This window comes from Melanotaenia boesemani, chromosome 4, assembly GCF_017639745.1.
Source record: "Melanotaenia boesemani isolate fMelBoe1 chromosome 4, fMelBoe1.pri, whole genome shotgun sequence".
NCBI classification, from domain to species: domain Eukaryota; kingdom Metazoa; phylum Chordata; class Actinopteri; order Atheriniformes; family Melanotaeniidae; genus Melanotaenia; species Melanotaenia boesemani.
In genome coordinates, this window is record NC_055685.1 from 23,445,107 (window position 1) to 23,469,220 (window position 24,114).

Below are 24,114 nucleotides of genomic sequence, written 5' to 3' on the forward strand. Positions count from 1 at the left end.
AGGAAAACCAGGAAAATATAAAAACATTGATGCTACATTGCGCAACATCGCAAAACATGCCTGTGTTTTCCTTTGCAAATTATAACATGTTGACATTGTCACAAATTGAGCAGGCAGGTTAATTTGCTCTCAGTCCCGGTTGGTCATAATCAGGTATGGTTAGGTTCAAATATTAACACATGGTTACAGGCTTGCATTGCGTTACAACACATTTTTGGGGTTCTTTTGAACAAACTAACCTATGGCTTGTTTTCATTTGGACTAAAATGTCAACATGTTGCATCACCATTACAACTTCTGCCATCAAAAATACAAAAACTACATACAGATGCAGTACATACAGTTGTGATGTGTTTTGTTTAAAATATTTTCTATATTCAATCAGAATTTGAAGTTGAAAGCTGTTTAAAGTGGTTTGTTAACCTGCTTTTCTCTTGTCAGGTTGGCAACACTAAACAGCCGCTGCCATGCTGTCACTGGACGAGCCGCTGGACTTGAAGCTTCCCTCCGGACGACCAGGTGGTCCAGTGATACTGGAAAAGAGGGCTTGTTCTTCCTCAGTCTGTGGCCCCCTCAGCACCCCACGACCACACCTGCGGTGTACAGCCTTTCCATCACCTCCCTCCTCACCAGGTAAACTGAAGCACGGCATGCAGTATTTTTAGCAACAGACACAAAGAAAAGGTCGTCTCAAATTCACCCATGACAGTGATGATGTTGTTTAGCAGAGTTTAAGTCCATTGCCATGATAATTCAATAGTATAATAAGATGAGTCTCTGTTCTCACTTTCTCACTAACCTAATATTGCAAATCTGATAAATGGTGGCTCTTTTCTGTACCCAAACTGACAAAGATTGTCCCCATGTCTGTCAGAGTCATCCATAACAAGTGGAGCGTGACACTGACATGCAGTGACCCCAAGCGAAAACCACCGCCTACAAACAGAATGAGCTGATTTTAACTTCATACCTGACCAAACCTAAGTGCTGAGAATTGTCTAGTGTGTGTGTGTGTGTGTGTGTGTGTGTAGGTGTCTTCTTGCTGTCTTCCTGGTGTTTCTAATGGAACAAATAAAAAATAACATAAAAAAATTTTTTTTTTGTCTCATATATGGGAGATGTGTCACTAGGAAAACCCATTCATGTACAGTTTCCTTCTTAGATTACTGAAATAATGTGCTGGGATAATGTCCTTTTGTACCTGCAATAACTACACTGTACATATGAAGATAGTTTTCAGCACATGAAAAACAAAAAAGAAGCTGCTAACTCCAGAAAGTATTTAGACCCCCTCAATATTTTTGCACACTGTAGAAGCTGTATGGAGTTCAGCAGGGGCAAACAGGACAGATCGTAGTTAAACAATGTCAGACACTTTCCACTGAGTTTCTGGACAAAAATAAAGAAGCTTTTGAACTCTCCATGAACGTATAGTTGTAGAGAAGCAAAATCTGAGCAACTGTATAAATATACAAATAAATTTATTATTATAAATTCACCAGCTGCTTTACTAGCTACACATTCCTTGTACCAGGTTGGACCTCCCTCTTGTCTTAACAACTGCCTTAATTTTTGGTGGTTGGTGGTTGGAGACATTGCTCAGAGATTGTGGTCCATGTTGACATGATAGCATCACGCAGTTACAGAGGATTTATCATTTGTATATTTATGGTACAAATCCCCAGTCCCACCACATCCCACAGCTGCTCTGTTGGATTAAAATCTGGTGACCGTGGAGGCCATTATAATTCATTGAACTCATTGTTATGTTTAAGAAAGCAATTTGAGATGATTTGATCTGTGCCATGGTGCATTATCCCGCTGGACTAAGCCGTCAGAAGATGGGTACACTGTGGTCATAAAGGGGTGGACATGGTCAGCAATAACACTCAGGCAAGCTGTGGTGCTTGAATAATTGGTACAAAGGGGCCCAAAACGTGCCAAGAAAATATCCCCCACACCATTACACCACCACCACCAGTCTGAACCATTGACACAAGGCAGAATAGATCCATAATCACGTCGTTTATACCAAATTCTGACCCTACCGTCTGAATGACGGAGCTGCAATGAAGACTTATCAGACCAGGCAACGCTTTTCCAATCTTCTATTATGCCATTTTAGTGAGCCTGTGTGAATTATAACCTCAGTTTCCTGTTCTTAGCTGACAGAAGTGGCGCTTGGTGTGGTCTCAGTTGCTGCAGAAACTATGAATCATGTGCTTCAAGGTTCAATGTGTTGTGCATTCAGAGATGGTATTCTGCATACCTTGTTGTTGTAAGTGGTTATTTGAGTGTTGCCTTTTTATTATCACAAACCAGTCTGCATTTTTTTTCAGGCATCTGGCGCTCGCAAGATATTTTCCCTTTTTTGGACCGTTCTCTGTAAACTGTAGAGATGGTTGTGCATGAGAATCCCAGTAGATCCACAATTTCTAAAATACTCAGACCAGCCTGTCTGGCACCAACAATCACGCCACATTCAAAGTCACTTAAATGCCAGTTCTTTTGCATTCTGATGCTTGGTTTGAACTTTAACAAGTTGTCTTGAACATGAGTACATGCATACACTGAATTGCTTCCATGTGATTGGCTATTTGTGTTAACAGACAATTGAACAGGTGTAATAAAGTTGCCAATGAGTTCATGTCTACACTTTTTCAGTGTTTGCAGAAAAATGTGATTCCTTTTTGTTTATTGTCCAGCTTAACTAAATAACCTACCAGTAAAGTGTTTTTTGTTCAGGGAGGTAACAGGGGACCAACCAATACAATCTCAACACTAAAAATGTAATACATACTATTTTCAGACTACAAAAAGTTACAGATTCACAATAAAGTTTCTCTCTCACAACAACAGCTAACACTGCTCACTTTTACATAAACACCTGGGGATAGGCGTAGCCTGACAGATGGTGTTAATTCATGGACTTTCATACACCAGCTCCTGCATGGTGTTTTTCAGAAGCCTTTTCTACTTCCCGAATTTACAGTTTTGTGATCTGCTCTCATCTGCAAATGGTTAGGATAAGGACAGAGCTAGGGTTAGAACGTATCCACATAGTTAGTTCTGCATGCTCAAAATGCAAATGTAAAGTTTTTTTTTTTAACAACTCTTTCATTTTAACACCGATGATTGGTGATTTCCGTGGTGATGGCAAACATCAGCTTGGAGATATGTTGCAAGTTGCAGCACTTCATCGATACCATGGCGGCATCGTATCATAGAGTGCCTCTCAGTAGTAACAGGGATTAAGGGGGTAATTTATGTAACTGTATAAAAAGATGCATTTGAAGATAATGTGATCTGACAGACCTTTCTGAGATTGAAAGGAGCCTCCAGAAAGAATGTTAGAAATGCATGTTATCATAAAGGCTTAATGCAAGAAAATTCAAAACTATACTTTAAGGAAATTCTACAAAATACTGAATTCAGTGTTTGAGTACTTTGCTTAGAGATGCAATGAGAGATTTCAGGTTTTTATACTTATACTTAAGTTGTAAATATATATAAATCACTTTTTAACCCATTAAGGCCCGACCCAAGAACAAATGTTAAGAAAAGTCAATTTTTTTAATATGAGGTCTTTATTTGGCCCTTTAACAAAATTTTTGGGAGGGATATCTACCATTTATTACCATGTGATACATTAAAAATATTATAATGTGGTTTTCCCCTTCTGGGTATTTATTAGGGTACAAAAGACAAGTATCAGATTGTGCTCAACAGGATTTTGAGCAAAGTTTATACCATAAATTGAAGCAAAATGTCTCCGAAACTGTATGTAACATATATGTCACATCAGGCTCTTATGGGTTAATGTATCATTATGGAGTATTAAGCATAGCTTGATGGGAAAAATGCTAATTTTCATAAAATAAAATGACATGTGCAATGTAATATAGTATGCAAAACTGTGTTGGTGATTGTACATCTATTTAAAATTTGTCCAGAGAGAAAAAGAGTGTGACAAACACTGAAGTCAGAAAGTTCTTATACTATCACACATTAAAAGCACAGTTTAAAGCAAAAGATGCAACTGCTGAAACTAGGATCATGATTATCAGAGGAGCTCCAGGAGAACGCTAACCTACAGGAAACTACATACAACATCATTGTAATTTTTACTCTTAACTTCACTTTAGATTCCCAGTCTTCCTCTCAAGAACGACCCGGGTCCTGCTTCACTCCTCCGGCTATGGACCTCAGCCTGTCACCTTCCTCCCGCCATGCCTCTTCGCTCTCACCATCTCCCTCCTCCCCCTCTTCCTTCTTCACCCCTTCCTCACCCCTGGAATCCCCTCATAGCAGCAGCAGCCCTCAGCCCCACCACTTCTCCTGGGTAAGTCCAAGTGTTTTCAAGGTAAAAATACACCAACATACGCTGTGGTCGAAACACAGCAGCTACATACTGTAAGCACAGCCAGGTCAGATGGTGGCAGCATTTCAGCACAGATTTTGATCTCTGACTTTAAACATTTAATTCCCATGTGGTTTCATGAAGCAGAAATGTTTAATTGCCTTTATATCCGGTTGAAAGATCTCATAAAAAAGAAGAGATCTACAAACTGTTTTATCATGGCAGTTGTGAGCACCATCACATCAGATTGACCAGATGACAAATGACAGTTGCTACCTACAGGTTTCTTTCAAGGACAACAAATGAGGCATCTGTTTTGATGGGTAAAACAAGCCAAAAGGACAGGAAAGTAAGTTAGTATTTGTAAAATTCAATCTTGTGTATCACAAAGTATCTTCTTTAGAATTCAGGTTAGTCAGCTGGCATTTCTTCCTTTGAGATTCAAAAGAATGTTTAGACTGATGCCATGGACAGTTTTCTGATTGAAAGGCTTCTTTAAAAAAAGAAGAGCACATCTATGATCTAAGGGTGTGTTGATATGTAGACTGAAGACATCTGGGATCAAAACAGCAACTTTCCAATTAAAGAACAACTGCTCTACCTGCTGAGTTATTGCTACCCCCAGGCTATTAGATGATGCTAAAGTTATTTCAGGCAGATGGTTTACTTAGCATACTACAAAGACTGGAACAAGGAGAAACAACAGTTTGGTTCAGACAAATGGTAACAAAATCTTTTATTCAAATCAGTAAAACTTACATCATCCAGTATGAACTGTCTGTTGGCTACACTATAGCTTTGCTTTCAGAGTAAAGAATGTCTCATCTAACTCACAGCATGAAAACAAACAATTGTGTCTCTAAAAATGTCTTGCTATTGCTCTAATGTGAGCCAAGAATTGAGAATGCCAGTGTCGTTATTGCATTTCCCACACTGGTGCATCAATGCCATTACAACTGGACCCAACCTTTTGATTTTAAATACGGTGGTAATATTAGACTTTTTAGTAGACATACGCCTCAGTGAAATGGCTCATTGTAGGTATGTCATCATGTAATTTGTTAATCTGGTTAATCAGTGTGACCCCAGTCATCTCAGAATAACCCAGTTTGGGACTAATTGCAGCTGAATGAGCTCCACTCTTCTTCAGCAGGACTGAATTCAGTTGGGATCCTGGGAGTGAATCTGATTTGTCTGCACACAGCCCACATAGACTGTGTCCAAATCTAATTCTAACCATGCTTGAAAGGTAAAACATCAAACACGCAGTTTACTTTGTTAGAGCTCTAAATCTCCCATCATGGTAAAGATTATCCATTTATCTCTAAAAGTACCTCTTTTTTAAATGGTTTTAAACATTGACCAGACACCTTTATTAGGTTTTTCACTGACACCTTTGATGCTTTTTTAGTCTGTACTAGACTCACTTACTGACCAGTATGAATTTTAGCTTCAGTTTAAGACATGCTAAACTTCAGTTCCCCATTTATGAACATGTATTTGATCAGTTTATCTGTAAGTATTATTTTGTATTCTTTTGCTAAGACCCCAGCAACTCAAACTAATTTGCATATTAACAAATGAACAAATTCGACCAGATTTTATGTAGTTTCTGCTTCTATCTGTCTAGGTGTAACTTTGAGCATGAAAATCATAATGAATATTTTCTTCTCAGCTTGCTCTGAATATATCAGTGCTTAATTTTTTTCAATAAAATGTCTTATAAGTGTATCTCTACCTGACATAAATCATTCAATCATCAGTAAATTGCGAGGTATTTGCTAGAACTGACCCAATCTACTGATAAAATCTAGGATGGTATTATGTTAAACAGTTTTATTCATCACAGTTTCTGTTCAACAGATATAACTAAAAGAGCAGGTCACAGTTTTCTTCCAGTTGCAGACTGACTTTCTGAATGAATAGATTCTCAGGCTGTGACCTCTGCAATATTTCTCCCCATCCTCTTTCTTTCAGGAGGCGGCTCATCATTGTGGTGTTGAAGGTCAGCACGTTTACCCATTTTACCTCCCGGTCAGAAACCCACCGGGTGGCTACAGCTTCCCTTCCTCCATGTTCATTAGTCAGCACAGAGAGAAGCCAGTTTCCCCAAAACACTCGATGGATGGTCAGCTGGCCTGCCGCTGGATGAAAGTAAATAGAAAGATGAATATCCTCTGTCTAGTTTGTATTTATTAAATCTCATCTGCAGGTGTCTGACTACCTATCAAAGTGACAAAGAGATGGTAAACACCAAAAAAGTATATAAATTTAGTCATAGTAAAACTAGCAGCTGCTATCATAGTTCATTATTGAATAGTGACTGCAGTAATCCATTAAACGCTAATCTGTCAGGAAATGGTTAAAGAACATCTGAAGGTATTCTACAGCATTTGATACTGCATCTCAGCAACTAATCCTATGGGTTCTGCATGTTGTGATGTGGGGTCTTTGTGGGTTGAACTGGCTTCCCACAGATGGCATTAGACTGGATTAAACTGGTATCTGAGGATTTTCCAGGTTAGGTGAACACTACAGACTTTTTGCTGAGTTGCTTTCATGCACAGAATATGAAGCAATTGCTAGCTGTCATGATGTTATGGCTGATCTGTGTTTGTATCATCAGTGACACATTAAAAATCAAGTAATGCAAGATCAGATGTAAAATTCATAAAAATGTATACCCTTGTGTTGATGTGAGGAATTAATAGGGGTATAACTGGTGGTCGGCACTTCTTATATTCCAACTATAGGACAATACACTTATGTTCCAACTTATCCAGCATGTTGGATTTTAATTATTTAAATATTTGAGTTTTTGTTTTCACTGTGGAAGATTTTGCTTGTGTTGTTTCCCTGTCATTTTAGACTCACTTCATCTTTTCATGTAATTTAAATTCACTGATTTCAGTGTTCTCTCTTTCTCTGTGTTTCAGTGCCACCTGCTGTTCAACTCACTGCAGGATTTGGTGGATCACATCAACGATTTCCATGTCAAGCCAGAAAAGGATTCTGGGTACTGCTGCCAGTGGGAGGGCTGCGCTCGAAACGGGAGGGGCTTCAATGCTAGGTACTGTGTGTGCACACAATCAGAAAACGATCAAGACATTTCATGAGAAGCTTTTTAAATCTGGATGTCTGCTTTGAAACTGCAGTGAATTCAAATTCACAAGTTATGCGCTGACTGGCTCCTGCTTTTTAATATTTTTAATATTTTGATTGAAAAAATGATAAAAGGCATTAGTAATTCATGCTTGAAACCGATTTGTTCATGCCACAGAAGAAAGACATATTTATCAAGGTTATTTATCTAAAAACAAAACAAGCTAAAACCTAAGAACAAGTTGGTTCTCAACCTGTTATATCCCAGCAAAACTAGCATCATGGTAGTTTCAGGTGACTCATTTAACAGAAATATGTGTGACTTTGTTTAATGTGGTTTGTCTTACAGGTACAAAATGTTGATTCACATCCGCACACACACCAATGAGAAGCCACACCATTGTCCTACCTGTAACAAGAGCTTTTCACGACTGGAAAACCTCAAGATCCACACCCGCTCACACACAGGTGAGTTCCAAATAGCTTTAGAGGAAAAGTTTCTTTTTGCCATCTAATTGAATAAAAGATATCAAAGCCTCATCTCATCTGTAAAATTCTATAGGTTATTCCTTTCTGTCACAGGCCTCTAGTGAAGAATAATTAAAACACAGCACCATCCATCCATCCATCCATCCATCCATCCATCCATCCATCCATCCATCCATCCATCCATCCATCCATCCACCCACACTTTTTGTGACACTGCCACCTCCTCTGCTCTTCCTGAGTGAAGAGTTCACAGAAATCACTGAACACTTGTTACCAACTGGCACATGAATGCTTCAAAATATCTGCCTTTAAATAACATTAAACATCACAGTTTTGTAATAATGCCAACACTGCGATATGAACAGGATCTGCGTAACACAAAGATCCTGATGAGTCTTTCATGAGCGTCATACCCAGCTTGTGCAAATACATAAAAATGATTTAACAGAAATATGAGCTGCGGTTATCTTCACCATGGCAAATTTGTGCAATGTTTACAGTCAGTGATGTGTTTTATTTAATTATAATCATCTTTTATTTCACTTTATTTGTTTTTGATGGTGAGTTACCGTAAATGGTTTAAGGATCTGTATGACATGTTTCCAGTAAACTCTCTTTGGATCTGAACACACCTTTCAGGTGTGTACAGACTCAGATCAGTTTGCTCTGTATTCATTGTGTGGATGTATTATTTATACATTGGACAGATTTGCACTTCAATACTTGTACTGTTAATACACTTGCACAATCCTTGCAAATTACTTATACTTATTCACCTACTTTACCCACTACCTGGCTATATATTATCTAAAAGGTTTTGATGGATAAAAGACTTGTTGTAGACCAACTATTTTACTGGACTAGTTTTATGGGACATTTGCTGATATATCAAGACTATTTTTGTTGTAGTATAATTTGCTACTGGAGTACAGTATGGCTTCAAAGATAAATTGCATTGGCAACTTGTGAGAAATTAGTGTGATTGATTATGATTGTAGCCTGGAGTAGTATACATCACTCAAATGTCAATAATCTTAGCTTTCCAATAGTGTATAACATGTGTAGGTACTTTGAAGGGAGACTGAGTAAAATACATATTTCATGAAATCAAGGTACTCTGCACTCCTTCTGATAAAGGCAATAGCTGTATCAGGTTCTTCATAGCTAAAAGACATCAAACTTGAAAAAAAAACAAAAAGAACTGGAGCTCACTGATGGAGTTACAGCTGAACTTTGCACAATAAAGCACCATCAGTGAGCTCCAGCTCGTTCTGATTTTTTGTAAAATACATATTTATTTGTCATATCCTGCCCACTGGATGTCTGGTACCAAAGGGTTAAAGGCCAAAAATGGGAATTATGGAATAGATTTAGAGAAGTCACCACTATACAGATCTTCCTTATTTTCAGAATGTAAATGGAACATGGTAACAAGAGGGAGTATTTGTTTAATGTCAGGATTACATCAGTAAAAGCAGCACTTTTGATGTGATAGATGGTATTAAAGCTCCAAACAAACTGAGACTATGTTAGGCAGACACCATAACCACACAAATGTGCAGTTAAAGTGGTGCAAGATTTTTTAAGAAAAAGAAACACAGAATGTTGAAGTAAAGTTTGTTCTGTGATTATTCCTTTTTTTCTCCCTCTGTTTTCTTTGTTCTCTTTTGCCTCCCCTTATTCTTTCTCACATTTCTTTCTCTCTTCCTCCAGGGGAAAAACCCTACATTTGCCCATATGAAGGCTGCAGCAAACGTTATTCCAACTCCAGCGATCGCTTTAAGCACACTCGAACCCACTATGTGGACAAGCCTTACTACTGCAAGATGGCAGGCTGCCTGAAGCGTTATACAGATCCCAGTTCACTACGCAAGCACATCAAGGCCCATGGGCACTTTGTTTCTCAGGAGCAAGGTACCTCCAACAGGCTGGGGACTGGGCTCAGCTTCCCTGCAGAGCACCGAAGTGCTACTGAACTACCCTCTGTAGGTGGAGGGCATGTCATCATCCCTGGGGCTGCTGCAGCTCTCCTTGGGGGTCTTGGAACTTCCTTGCCACTCACTGCTCTCTACCATGCCAGAGCCCTTGGCCATCATGGAGCACCACTTTTCTCCATGAGTGGAGGAGGAGGAGGAAGTTTGAGGCCACTTGGCCTTTCAGAATCCACACTGTTACACTTTGGACTCTCAGCTGCATCAGTGTTGGGGCTGGGAGCTCTGGGAGGTCTTGCCCAGGTGCCAGGGATGGAGCCAGAGGACAAGGAGGAAGAGGAGGAAAGAGAGGATGGAGAAATTTTAAACCTGTCTGCAGGTGTGGCCCGTGGACAAAGCAATCCCTTGTCTTGGGTGGTAGTTCCTTCTAGACCACTCTTCCTTAAACCAACTGTTGTCAGTTAAAATGTGCTGCCTGGCAACCTGTTTTGTTAATTTTGTTTTTTGTTTTTTTTTTCATGCACGTGCTCTGTTTATGAGGAATCAAATGTTGCTGTCGGAATAAGTGCCAAAACAAAGCGTGCCAATCATTCCGGTCCACTGACAACTGAAAATTATGGCCAACTTTGTAAAGATTTTGCTGTTTGACATGGTCAGCTCACCTAAATCATAAAGAAGATAAAAGACACCCATTATGGCATCTAGTCAACGAGGATGACTCTGGACCATCTTAGGCAGCAGGGGATGGCAGTCTCTCATAAGAAAGGCAGTAGGCAGCACCAATTCTCTGATCATTTTAAATACCTCTGCTGTTAACAAACCTTTCAAAGTTCCTTCCTGAGATACTCAGCATGATTGGTTGATCCTGTTGTGCATTGTTCCATCTCTAAAAAGATAACCAATGTGAAAGAGCAGTGGTGATGGCTTTGATTGTGGCTAAAAACAGTCTTTCTATATTAGACAGTGAGAGGCGTTAAAAGAACAGCCGTGCTTGTTTTCTAACAGCGTCAGAAATTTCAGACAATCGCTTACATACATGTGAACATGTTAGGTCAACTAACATTGAGTAATGTTCAATTTATTAACAACTTTTAATCATGCTGTATGTAGACTTCCAGAGTTTCTTACACTGCATCCCCAGAAGTTGGTGTTTTTCCAAAATGTTTTAACAGACGAAGGGAGCAGTCAGGCTCCCAATTTATATCACCAATAAAATTAATATATGGATGCAAAATGATATCAAAGCTTGTGCTTGCATTAGCTTTTTAGCATTGCATTCACTTATCCCCTTTGGGCTCCAGACAACCAAGATGTTAGCTGGCAGATGCCAGTTTTTAAAACTTATGTAAGTCGTGAGCATGTTAGCATACTAATGGCTGCTTTTACTTCAAAGCAATGCGATAGCTAATTAGGAGTTAGCTTAGCATTGGACACAAAAAGAAAACAGTATTAGATCTCAGCATGGATTAACGTCAAATAAGTCGGATAATATGAATGAATTAGGTGAACTGACCTGTCAATAGGCCTTTTCTTCATCTTAGCCTTTATCTTCCAAACATTTTCAGCAGAAAATCTTCTGCATTATATTCATCAGACCATGTCATGAAAGTTTCTGTTCTTGACAAACCACCATTGATTGCTTTTTGATGCAGATTTTATGCTTATAAAGATGGACAACAGCAATTTTGAGGAACATTCACTCCACAAACAAACATTTCACCAAAATACATACCATAAACTCAGTGAATATCTACCTTTCCTACGTGTTTGTGTTTGACACAATCTTCGAGAAATTACTCACATTAAAAAACACATGTATTTATAAAACAGCTGTTTACGAGATATTTATGTTTGGAAAAATAATAGTGAGAAAGATTTTGCACATCTGTATGGTTACAGAATTAATTTAGATCAGTTCCCTTGGTGTCATAGCTTTGCCATGAAAAGATACAACAGTACAGCTTAAGAGATTCCCCTCATTTGTTCCATTGCCATGCCAACAAAGCAACAAGCTCCCTTGAATAAAACAAAAGGCTTATTGACACACCTGACAATTTATGACATATCCAGCTTACTCATTTAACAGAAGAATAGTGATATAATGTTCAGATGATCAGTTTATTTTAGGTACAAGGGAGTCATTGACTCAGAAATCATTCACTACATTTATAGTAGTACAATGTGTAATGAAGGCTTAGAATCCACATGGAGCAGTGTGGCTGATGATGTGACTTTCAAGTGACAAAGAAAAAAAATTAAGAAGGTTGACGCAACTGAATGTAAATTTGATGTTAACACATTTTATATATACTTGTTTGTTTTTCTATTACTCATTCAAAGACAATGATCTACATAGGATCTGCTTTGTCTCTTTACATGGCTGAGGTAAATAAGTATATTGGTAGCAGGAAGACAAACAAAGGTGTGTATTAGTACACATTTGCTATGGATGAATGTTAAAACTCAGTAAGGTACATAAAAGAAATAAAAAAAAAGCTATTAATCCTCTGGGATCTCTAATGGTGTGAAAACATCTTCCTTACAAAAAACAAAACAAAAAGACAAAAAGAAACAAGTCTTTTGAAACCCATCTGCAAAGCTAAAATGTTACTGCATGTTAGAAATTTTAACAAAGTTTTAATATATGGGCTTACAATAATAGACTTAGTCAAAGTTCCCAGCAAATATTTGTAAAATCATATAAATTATTATGGCTAAAAGTGTAGATTAATTGCCATTGATTAATAAATATAGCAAGTGACTGGAGACACTGATAGAGTTAAGATCCCAGAGGGTTAAAAAGCAATCTCTGTGGTATTTTTGAAGGGGAAATGTTAGACAATAGCCACATGTGGCCGGTACATTTACAATGATTTATCTTATGTTACTGTTTGCACACTGATTTATCCTAATCAGTATTTCAAAGATGTCTAAGTGCCTTATATATCAACCTAAATATATCACACAGTATCTGAAAAATATGTATTCAGGTGTAAAGTGTAAAAATGCACTTTTTGTAACATTTTAAAAACTTAACAGCTTGACAACTGATGTTATTTGTACATCAGGGCCCCTGCAAGACTTTATATGGATATTGCCAGTGTTGTTGCTATGACTTTGACATTATGTCAATAAACATAAAAAAGACAGTAAAAATGTTCTATCTGCCATTGAATTTTACATTAGTGTGTATGTCTGTGTCTGGTGTGGATAAAGTCTATATTGTCAGCTTTCATGTGTTCATTATTTTGTTTTTTATTGCTAATTACAATAACTGTATGCCTTTTTAAATGATTTTGTGTAATTTGGGCTTAATTGAACTTTTTGTAGAACTTAACATTTAGTTTGAATTTTATTTAAGTCAGTTTTATTACACTTAAATGGATAAATGTATGGCGAAGCATAAGTCTTCATGAGTAGCTAAAGGGGTAGTGCACCCGAAAATGTGGTTTTTGAGCTGTAAACAACACAGAATTACTTAATTATGATGAAAATGACATATACTGTTGACAAAATCTGTATTTTTTTAATTTATTTTAAAACAGGATTTTGTAGGTAAAAAATGGCTCATAATGCCCTCAACAGAGTAAAACCAGGTTATGTGACATAAAGAGGTTGTCTACGTCACGAGAAAATTAAAAAAAAAACCACAGCCCCTCCCTCCAGATGCAGAGAGACGGGTCCTCACCTTGCAGGCATAGAAAACCACGCCCCCCAAAAGGGATGAGAACTCATCTGGTGTAGATTTGATTGTTTCAGACTTCTGGTTCTTTCACAGAATTTCTGATTAAATATTCCTGCAATGGGACAGATTTGTGCTTTTGAGGGGTGCAAAAGTAACACCAGACTTTTTTCTTTACCTGCTGATCCTCATCTAACGAAGTTACTTTAGTGATGTAAGGATATTTTATTTATAATATGTCTCAAAGAAGAATACCTAATGCCACTAAATCAACACTCCAAGTACATTTAGTTAACAAAGTATTTGTTTAATAACAACTTTAAAATATGTATGCCACAAACAACAGCGCCACCATAACCAGTAACACCCGAAACAAAATGCAACACAACGTGTGATCCTTTCACTCCACCCCAACATATTGGATATCAAATGAAACTAAAAAAGCTGCACTTTCATATGATACCAAGCATAAAAAGATATTCACCAAGCACCTCATGTCAGTCTCAAAACAAACACAATGCTAACCTTCGCATATCACAGCAAGCCTTGTCAGATAGCATGTTTATCAACAAATACAGCACCAAATCCCAAAGCTATTCTCACAAACAGCAACATTTTTTATGTCCTTACCGTTTTCTGGTCATTTTCAGTCTATCCACACGGTTCTTCGACCAAAACTCACAGCGTAGTAATCCATAATCGTGAAACTGAGTCAAGCGCTAACATGTCATATGCTCCCATTCACAGCCATTTTGTTGTCTTGTGTGGGGGTATTTTTCTATCTTTAATCAAGAGCGTAATTGTTTGCTTTGAGAGCAAGATTTCTGGTTTTCACACTCAAATATCATCTTGCTCACTCTCAAAACTCTGCTCTCACACTCAGAAAGTCCCCTCTTGCTTTCAAAACTCTGCTCTCAGACTTGGTCTCTTTCACCCACACTCAGACACTTTCTCTGCTCACTCAAAACTTTTGCTCTTCCAGAACTGGGACCTACAATAGAGTTTGATTGCGCATTCACACCTCCCCAAATAAACCAGACTTACCTAGCAAAGAGCTAGGATTCAAATCAGAAGGACTGATGTGAATGCATCTTTGAATAGAATAGAATAGAATAGATTAGAATAGAATAGAATAGAATCACGTTCCTGATTTTAGAATCTCAAACTGACAGGAGAGAGGGTGATCTCAGTCTGTTCCTCTTCATGCTCTCATTTTAAACATTGACAAGAAATACACTGGGAGCCAATGTGGTGATTTTAAGGGTGCATTGACTCTGTTCCACTTTAACGGATAGAACAGTTCATGTGGAGTAGTGTTAATGATCATTCGCACTCTGGTGCAGACCAAAGAAGCAAACTCTGTTCAGCTTAAAAAATGAGGACCTAGGTTCACTTGCAAGAGAATCCTGGTGTGATTTGCTTACAGTTACCGTTTGCTTACAGTGATGGGCAATCAAGGAGCTCATTTTTGCTGGCTGGCAACATGCAAGCTGATGTATTTAAACTCTGGCTACTTCACATTCTAAACTACTCTGTAATAAATGTGAAGAAAATCTGAAAAACTGTAAACCAATCTGTTCACAATAAAAGGTCCCTTCAATTTATCTGACACTCTGTAACTTGTAATGCCAACAGTGGGGTTTCCTTTTTGTTTCAAAGCTTTGCCATGTCGCTAAATAACTTTCTTCACTATTGCTCTTAAAAATGAGCACACAAGGAACAAAAAGCTCCTTGTTGTAAATGAACATCTGCATTTTGACTTATTTACACAGGTTAAAGATTCACCAGACTCACCAGCAAAAACCTGGCAGAGAGTTACACAAATGTGTGAAGAACCACCAACTAATGTGAATGCTTCATTGTGTTCGAAGACACAGTGTGGTCTGATAAATATATATAATATATTAATATAGTCCTTTGAACTTACAAAAGAATGGTTTTCTCATAATGTAACGTCAGTTACACAGTGAGGACTTTGTTAGTGACTGTCTCCTATTTCTTTTGATAATTACGCAATACAAACTTTGAGTACTCAGGAGCACGGTGCATATTATAAACAAGTTATTTTGTAATACTATAAGTATAAAAAATCTATTCTCATAAATATGGTAGTTTTCAGCTAGTTAAACAGTCTAAGAGGATTAGACTTTTCTGTAAAATGTTTGTATTTTAATATTAGCTAAAACACTATAAACAGTTGAGGCCTGTGGGAATGTCACCAGTTTTCATGGTATTTAGTAAAATGTGAAAGACTGGCAATAATGTAGCATGTGATGCAAAAATGACCTTCAGATATTTTGGTTGATAGATTCCTTTATGATATGTAAACTGTTGGTAACATCCTTTTTTAATGCAAGTAATAAACAATCTTCTCATGTGTAAGGCAGAAAATAATGCATTTACCAGTATTGTTGACCTAAAAAACACAAGTGTTATTTCAGTCTCTGAGAACCAGTTTGTTCTCAGTTGGAGATCAGTGAAAATGAAATTTGCACTCCTACATGCTTGTTGTACAGTAATCCAACTCAGGAAAGTTACATTTATGGAGACATAAGTTGAGTTAAACTTTGGTTTATTACAAGTCCTGTATATGATGCTATCTCCTTTTGAGAACTATTACGCCATGTATGTCGTTAAATTGCGCAGTTTGATATTTTTTCAGTTTACCTTTTCTAAAACCAAATGCGAACTCACCCTCATCTCATCACAACACCTGTAGAAAGCATGAGCTTGTACACACTTCTCAGGAGCCCTCCCTGTTTTAGAGTCCTCCTCTTCCTTGTTTACCTCCGTCTTTATGGGACATAGCATTCAAGTTGGTAAATATAAAGTGTGGTAGTTAGGCTGTCTTACGTTTGCACTGATTCAGTGGAGGATCAGCTTCTGGCTTTTTTGACTGAAAAGCAGCAAATAGGGAGCAATTAAAGCAACAAGGAAGCAGGCAGTCATGGAGGATCAAAAGACAGGCTTAGGTGGAAATGGACTAAAAAGGTAAGGATTTTAAATAACTGAAATTCATGCAACCAAACAGACTTAGTGTCATGGAAATAATCACCTTGTGTGCGTAAAATTTATCATCAGTCACCTGACTAATTGCATGTCATTAGAAGAACTTTACTGTATTGTATTTTTGGCCAAATAGTCCATGATGTAAAGCTCAATGGGCACGACTGTGAACTTTAACTTGGAAAATTATAAAACGCTTGTGGTGCCCATACTCATTTCCGGGAGTATGGAGAACCAAAACTGCCAAGATCAAAAATTAATACAGAAATATAAAAATGGCTAAAAAAAAAAAACAAAAACCAAAAACAAACAAACAAAAATCCATTAAGAAACCAATAAAATGTGACATAAATTCATTTTTCTTTTGTCATTTTCAACTGTTTTAACTTAACTTTGTGTTCATACGCTTACCTTTCCATGTCATTTCAGATCAGTTTATTTATTTGATTTTTTTCCTCCTTTGTTTTTATTTCTGTATTTATTTCTGTATTATTTTCCTTTTACATTGTCTTATCCCAAAAATGATTTATTTCTGTATTTTATTTTCATCTGACATTTTATTTATTCATGTATTTATTGACACCTGTGTTTTATTCAGTCATATTTACACCCTCATTATTTCCATTCTTGCATTTTTTTCCTCTTTTTATTTCTCCAAGAGTATTTATTTTTGTGTCTCCTTTTTATATTTCTGTATGCATTTCTGCCTCATTATGTAAAAGGAGGGATGGGGGGTGGGGTTTCAAGGTGCATCTTGGGGGCAGATTTTTGCCTGTTGGTCAATCAACACTGAGCAGGATATAACTATGCAGCAGCCTGCCCTTGTTCTGTCTTCCTCACTTGTGGCCTCGGGAAGGAGATGGAGGTTTTAAGCGGGTAGAACCTCGACAGAAAGCTTGTTGAACAGGATCTTAGGCATGTCGCTCTTTTAGCTGAAAATCAGACAATTGTGACTGATGACTGTGATGACTGTTTACTGTTTGGTGTGGACACAGTAACTCAGAGGCTGTTCCAGCTGAGGACATGCACAACTAACAGGTTGGTGAAGCTGGCTGTGATGGTCAAAGAAGGTTACCTGGGTCGTTAAGATGAAAAATTTTCTAAACGTTCCCTGAATGTCACAACTAATCTTTGTAGAACCTTCCCAGTACCACCGTTTTCCTTCCTCTTCTTCTCCCTGGTCCGCTGCAGTCTTGTATCGAAAAGTGTTTCCCTGTCAGGGTCTGTTACCCCTACCCCCGCCCGCAGGAAAAAGGGCGGAGTCAGTCGGGCTTTCAGGAAACAGGCACATCGCATGGCACATCCCCGCAATGTTTGCTCTATTTCTAGCTCCGTGCTTCTACCACACTCATGCCACAAAGGGTCAACGGATACCACATTGTCATGTTCACCACAAGCCGTCAGAATGCGTTTCCCCCTGTTATACCTACTATATATGTATGCATATATACAGTGGTCCCTCGTTAATTGCGGGGATTATGTTTTGAAAACACCCCGCGATAAATGAAATCCGCAAAATGACAACCTTATTAATTATTCACAATTTAAATGAATGTTAAGGCCTAATTATCCCTCCTCGGAGTGTTTGTAGACCTTTCCCAAACTATAATGAACATTTTCAACATTCTCACACACTTTATACACTCTCAAAAACCTAACTTGAATTTCTTAATAATTACTCACCCCGTAATATATATTACAGCTTCTCTGCTGGCGCTGCATCCCCACCCTCGTCTGTAATGTTATTTTTCACACATTTTTTTTCAGAAAAAGACAGCACGACACGAAGTAGACTGAACAAAGTCCTTTGGCCAATCAAGACACAAAGCACAGTGGGCTGATTCCTACAGTAAAATTTGGACATAGAATGGTTGAAAAAGGATTTACATATACTTAAATATGCAGTGCTGCATACAAAAAAAATCTGCGGAACAGCGAAACACGCAGAAGATGAACCGCAATATGGAGAGGGACCACTGTAGTGCCTAAAAAAAATGGACTGAAAACAAATCAGTAGAAACACTCTGATAGATGTGGGAAGATCTTTACCCTTTAAACACAGGGGGAACGATATCTGAGAGGTAGACCTGAGCCGTCAGAATGGGTGTCCCCCTCCTATAATGAACATACTTTGTGTTAGAGGGATGAAACTCTGAGAAGCTACTGCTGGACTGAAAAATGTTAGTAGAAACACTCTGATAGATGTGAGAACTTCCTTACCCTTTAAACACAGGGGAACAGTATCTGACAGGTGCGCCTCAGCCATCAGAATGCGTGTCCCCCTGGTTATAATGAACATACTTTGTGTTAGAGGGATGAAACTCAGAGAAGCTACCAATGGACTTAAGGCAAGTCAGCAGAACCCCATCAGATATAGTTTCCCCTCAAGAATTTGACTTAACAGAGCTCTCCCTTGGCAACATTTTTGCAGCTGCATTCCTGCAGAAAGATTGTAGCCCAATACAGTAAGGAAAACACACACAGTGTGCATTTCTGAAATGGTAAGTCAAATACATTTAAATAAAATTTTATTTGAATAAACCTGAAGTTTTCATATATAACACAAATAAACACAAGTGTGGTTCTTTGTTTATAACCAAATCAAATACTGTAGGCTTTCTTCTCACAGAGCACCTAAGACAATGTTGCAAATGATATAATTATGAACATAAGTCTTTGGTTATGTTAACACTGAAAAAAGCACAGCAACAGAGAGCCAACATTGCGGGGATGTGCCATGCGATGTACCTTTCCCTGAAAGAGTGACTGACTCCGCCCGTTTTACTGCGGGTGGGGGTAGGGGTAACAAATCCTGACAGGGAAACACTTCTCAATACAAGAGCTCTCCTTTCAGACTTTGAGCCTTCCTCGATTTTGTCTGGACACTGTGTGGAAATGCTCTTACTTTCACTATAAAACACAGCCCTGAATGCTACTGGTGTTTTAATTTAATTGATTTCACCAAACGTTAAAGTGACTGTCGATCACAGTCATTCAGGACTTTTTTTCCAACCACATTTCTTCCTGTAAGACAATGGCTCTCCATTATTCTTCCAGTTTTCAATAATGAGTCGAACAGCTCCTAGCTCAATTTTAGTAGTTTTAGCAATCTCCTCAGGTGTTTTCTGTGCTTGATGCACGTCAATGATTTGACCCTTCTTAGATAGACTGGTATCTTTTCCATGACCATGGGATGTTTAGTGCTGAGATGAAAACTTTTCTAAAGGTTCTGTGAACGTTTGCAATTAACCTAAGGATAACATTTCAAACTACACTTTCCCACCATAGCTGCCTGAGAAAAATACCCTTCTCTCGGATTGTAAAGCATATCAGAGCCTTCTTTAGTTCTGTACAGAAAAAATCAACACATTCAACTAATTAATGGTTATGTTTTATTAGTACAGCTGTCATTGTCCAGCACCAGTTTGGAGCATCATCTCATCGGTTTGGTCACATCTGTTTTGGCTTTACAACACTCAGCAGCACCATCCATCCATCCATTCTTCCATCTGTCCATCCGTTTCCTTTACTGGCTCTATCCAGTTCATTTAGGCTTAATGAATAAAACTAATTTGTTTGATTCACAAAACATTACAGGGTGGTGTTCTGTCATTGTCTGCAGGACTTTTCTGGATCTGAAAAAACAACATAAAAGACAGAAAATGCAGAAAAAAATGCTTTTAATGTCTCTATTACAATTTCGGTGTTTTGACTATTGTACACTATGAACGCTTTGCTTTCTGATAACATTCTGATAACATCATATTTTGTATGTATGTGTGTTTTTTTTACATAATTTTGCATGAAACCTGACCACTGACTCATATCATTGTTTCATATATGTGACTGAAAAGATCATTTTTATCTTCTTGTTAATTAATTCACCACTAATATTGGTAATAACAACAATAGTTGAATGCTGAACAATCAATGAGGCACTTGCATTGAATGGGTTCCCAATTAAGACATTCTCACTCGTTTGAATGGACATTTTCCATAGTAATCAGCCAATTCGTATGGGACAATGGGCCGTTATAATTTATCTATATCACTGATCAGCAGCACTGATACAGGAAGACTCCTGATGCTACTCGACTGGAGTCCAGTCTGCTGGCAGACCTCAAATCCTCAGCATTATGACGTATTTTCAGGAAAAATGACATAAAATCAACACATTTAAACTATGACTATGAATAAAACAATAATTAAAATGTTGCTTTTTTCCCCAATGGATCTCAAACAAATTACTGAATAGAAAAACTAAACAGTCTTTTGGCGACATATTCTGATATTTTTAAATACCATTTTTCAGTTTTTTTTTCTCAAACTGAATTATGTTTGGACATTTTTCTTTTTTTTTATCATTGTTATTTTTTTTTTTAGTTATTCCTGAGGTTTCTTACAAAATTTTACACCATATACTGTAAGACACATGCTTTTCTTGGTCTGACTCTTTAAAATGGTCAGATTTAATTTTCCCTGCAGGTTGTATCCCCCTTTACCTTTAAAAACATCTTCTCTAAGTGGTCAGCAATGTTGTGCAAGTTCATAAAAAGCATGAACTTGCACAACATTGCTGAGTTCACTTCATTTCAGCTTTTTTAAGTTAGAACTGAGAATGAAAGACTGAAGTAGAGGAACCTGTAATTAACCAACTAACCTGGTGCTGGGAAGTCATACAACCATGAAGGCTGCAGGTTGTGTGATCTGGGTTGTTTGGTTCTCAGGGGGTTTTGCACTTTCTTAATGGCCATTTTTAAATGATTTGCAGATTTCTTCTCAAAATTGATGGATGTTTCAACTCCACATGTATCTTCGAATTAGAAGTCCATCAGGCTGATGTTTGACTTGCTTTTTAGGTGCAGGCTGACATAGCTTGCATAAAAATGTTATACTCTTACTGTTTGAATCTTTTGCAGACAGTACAATTATTGTTGTCTGTAACTCCACCAAATTGCTGAAATTAAGTGTTTTTAACTTCCAAAGTAGTACTCTTGTGTGTTTCTGATATCCCCTTAGGACTGATGTACTCACAATTTTTATTTCTTGTCTCTTTTTAGACAATCTGTTGAGAGCCAGTGCTGTCAGAAGAAGCCTTCACTCCACTTCTGGTTTATTTTCCTGCTTCTGCTTTGTCTCCTGGTCTTCATTTTGTGTTTTTACCTGTCCAACGGCTCTTTGTCGTGGTGGAGATTTCCACTGCACAGACACTACCAATGGTTTTTCAACAAGTCCAATCAAATTAATGTGTCAGTTCATCCAAAGTACGAAGTTATCATTCCTGAAATCTACGAAACCACAGACCCTCCTACTCTGCGACCTAAAAGTATCCAGTACCACCAAGCCTATCCACGCAACTACCATTTTATAATTGATAACCCAGAGACTTGCCAAAAAGAAACCCCTTTCCTGGTCCTGATGGTTCCAGTAGAACCAAGTAACGTTCAAGCTCGGTATGCAATCCGGCAGACATGGGGAAATGAAAGCCTGGTTCAGGAGAAGTTGGTGGCCACTTTGTTCATGTTGGGTCGATCTGGTGAAGATGATTCTGAGAAGCTGAAACAGGAGAATTTACAGCATCATGACTTGATCCAGAGTGACTTCATGGACACGTATGTTAATCTGACCATCAAAACCATGGTGATCATGGACTGGTTGACCACACGCTGCCGTAATGCAACCTACGCCATGAAGATTGACTCTGACATGTTTCTGAACATTGACAATCTGGTGATCATGCTACAGAAAGCAGAAATCCCCACGAAGGAATACCTGACAGGGATGCTTATGTGGAACAGGCCAGTAGTCCGTTCAAAGGATTCAAAGTGGTATGTTCCAGAGGAGATGTTCCTTGATTCTGAATACCCAACATACACTCTGGGAATGGGATATATCTTTTCCAATGATCTTCCAGAGAAATTTGTAAATGTCTCAAAAGATATAAAACCTTTTAACGTAGAGGATGCTTATATTGGAGTGTGCATGAAAAAGCTAGGACTTTCACCCACATCTCCACCCAATCCGTCCCAGTTCAAGACTTATAACACAAAGTACAACCGCTGTGAGTACTCGCAGATAATCACCTACATTCTTGGATCTCCACAAGAGTTGGTGAACTATTGGACAGATTTAAAGAAGCCTGGACCACACTGTTAGGATGATATATTATATAGAAGCACTGAGAAATTGATTGAAAGAGTTGGTTTATTTATAGTAAAAGAGACACTTTATGGCGAGCAAAATGCACTGTAGTACAAAAAGAAAACTTTAAAAAGATAAAGTTTTCTCCAGAAGTCAGGAAAGTGGGAATAGTTTTCATGGTTATATCCCTTTTTGTGTTCTAATGATTTTAAACATTATGTACAAAAGCAGCTTCCATTATTGAAACAATGACAAGTAAATAATATAAGGTCTAATAAAATAATTTCCAGGAATCATGTGCTAGAATAAAAGTTGTATCATGTTGGCTGTCTTCAGAGCACACAGGATGTTTTGATGAGTGAAATCTAATTGTCTTTCATGTTACACAACAGGTATGTAATGTCTGGGACTTTTTCTGTTGTTTTAAACTTCCTTGCCAGGGAACAATTGCATTATATATAAAGAACATCATGTCCTGGGACAAGATGTTCACAGACTACTGGCCTGTGTCCTGGTACACCCTTGGACAGTAAACTGCAAAATGCAGAAAGAAAGAAAAAGAAATAATTAAAATAAACCACTGAAAGAACTGTGTAATTTGAGTTAAATGTACTGTATGTAGCTCATTATGAGAACTGGACATGCTATGCTGTTGACACTGAGAACAAGGTGACCTCTAGTGGTGGAGAAAGCTTATTACAGTAGAGATATGTGGCTGATACCTTTAATAAGGAAATATATTCTAGTAAAACTAACCGTAGGCATCTTTTAAGAAACTGAGATCAACTAAAACTGTACTCTCAAATTTAATGAACCCTTATTAACCATTTTAGTTATGTTTGCAAAAGAAATAATTATACGACCAACAGGTAGCCTCCTGTCTCTTTTACATTATTATGATAATGATATTTTATTTTATGTATATGAAAAAAATTTATTTATTTATTTTTATTTACAGTAGTTATTGAACACACAAGTTCAATAGTAATACCAACACTACATATCCAATCACATATTTGACTAAAGTCACTGGGTTCATACAGTTCATTTTGGCTTTGCAAACCATTGTACTGTTTAAAGTCTGTCTTTTCTCTTCCAGTAGTTATTTTTGTTCTAAATGTTCTAGTAACAAAAGCAAGTAAATGAAAAAAGCACTATCCTTGCTAAAGGTGACAAAGATGCTTATGAAAAACGTGCTGGACCATCTGGTGTTGATACAGAATATACCAGCATCAAGTACAATGTGTTCATATTCACTCTGCAATTAGTTGATGGAATACATATTTTTATGCAATAGCAATCTGGCTAAAGTAGCAATATTAAAAATGAAGATAACTCTTTTATTTTCAATAACGTAGTTCATTCTTTGTGACTGGTCTTTACATGGACAAACCTTAAATGCC

The 24,114-nt window shown here is 37.7% G+C and overlaps 2 protein-coding genes across 2 annotated transcripts in view; both read left to right on the top strand.

Annotated features, from left to right (window-relative positions):
* Positions 1 to 13,349, top strand: part of LOC121638411 (zinc finger protein GLIS2-like) — a 31,588-nt gene extending 18,239 nt beyond the window's left edge. Inside the window, exons 2-7 of the mRNA XM_041983171.1 lie at positions 442 to 633; positions 4,146 to 4,342; positions 6,338 to 6,514; positions 7,297 to 7,430; positions 7,812 to 7,930; positions 9,665 to 13,349. Coding sequence (XP_041839105.1) covers positions 468 to 633; positions 4,146 to 4,342; positions 6,338 to 6,514; positions 7,297 to 7,430; positions 7,812 to 7,930; positions 9,665 to 10,347 — 1,476 coding nt within the window. The 5' untranslated portion in view covers positions 442 to 467 and the 3' untranslated portion in view covers positions 10,348 to 13,349. The remainder of the gene's footprint in view (positions 1 to 441; positions 634 to 4,145; positions 4,343 to 6,337; positions 6,515 to 7,296; positions 7,431 to 7,811; positions 7,931 to 9,664) is intronic.
* A 3,041-nt stretch (positions 13,350 to 16,390) lies between these two features.
* Positions 16,391 to 23,716, top strand: LOC121638412 (beta-1,3-galactosyltransferase 2-like). The gene is made up of 2 exons (XM_041983173.1): positions 16,391 to 16,555; positions 21,631 to 23,716. The coding sequence occupies exons 1-2, from the start codon at positions 16,512 to 16,514 to the stop codon at positions 22,724 to 22,726; spliced, it is 1,140 nt and encodes a 379-aa protein (XP_041839107.1). The 5' UTR covers positions 16,391 to 16,511; the 3' UTR covers positions 22,727 to 23,716.
* Positions 23,717 to 24,114: the final 398 nt, after the last annotated feature.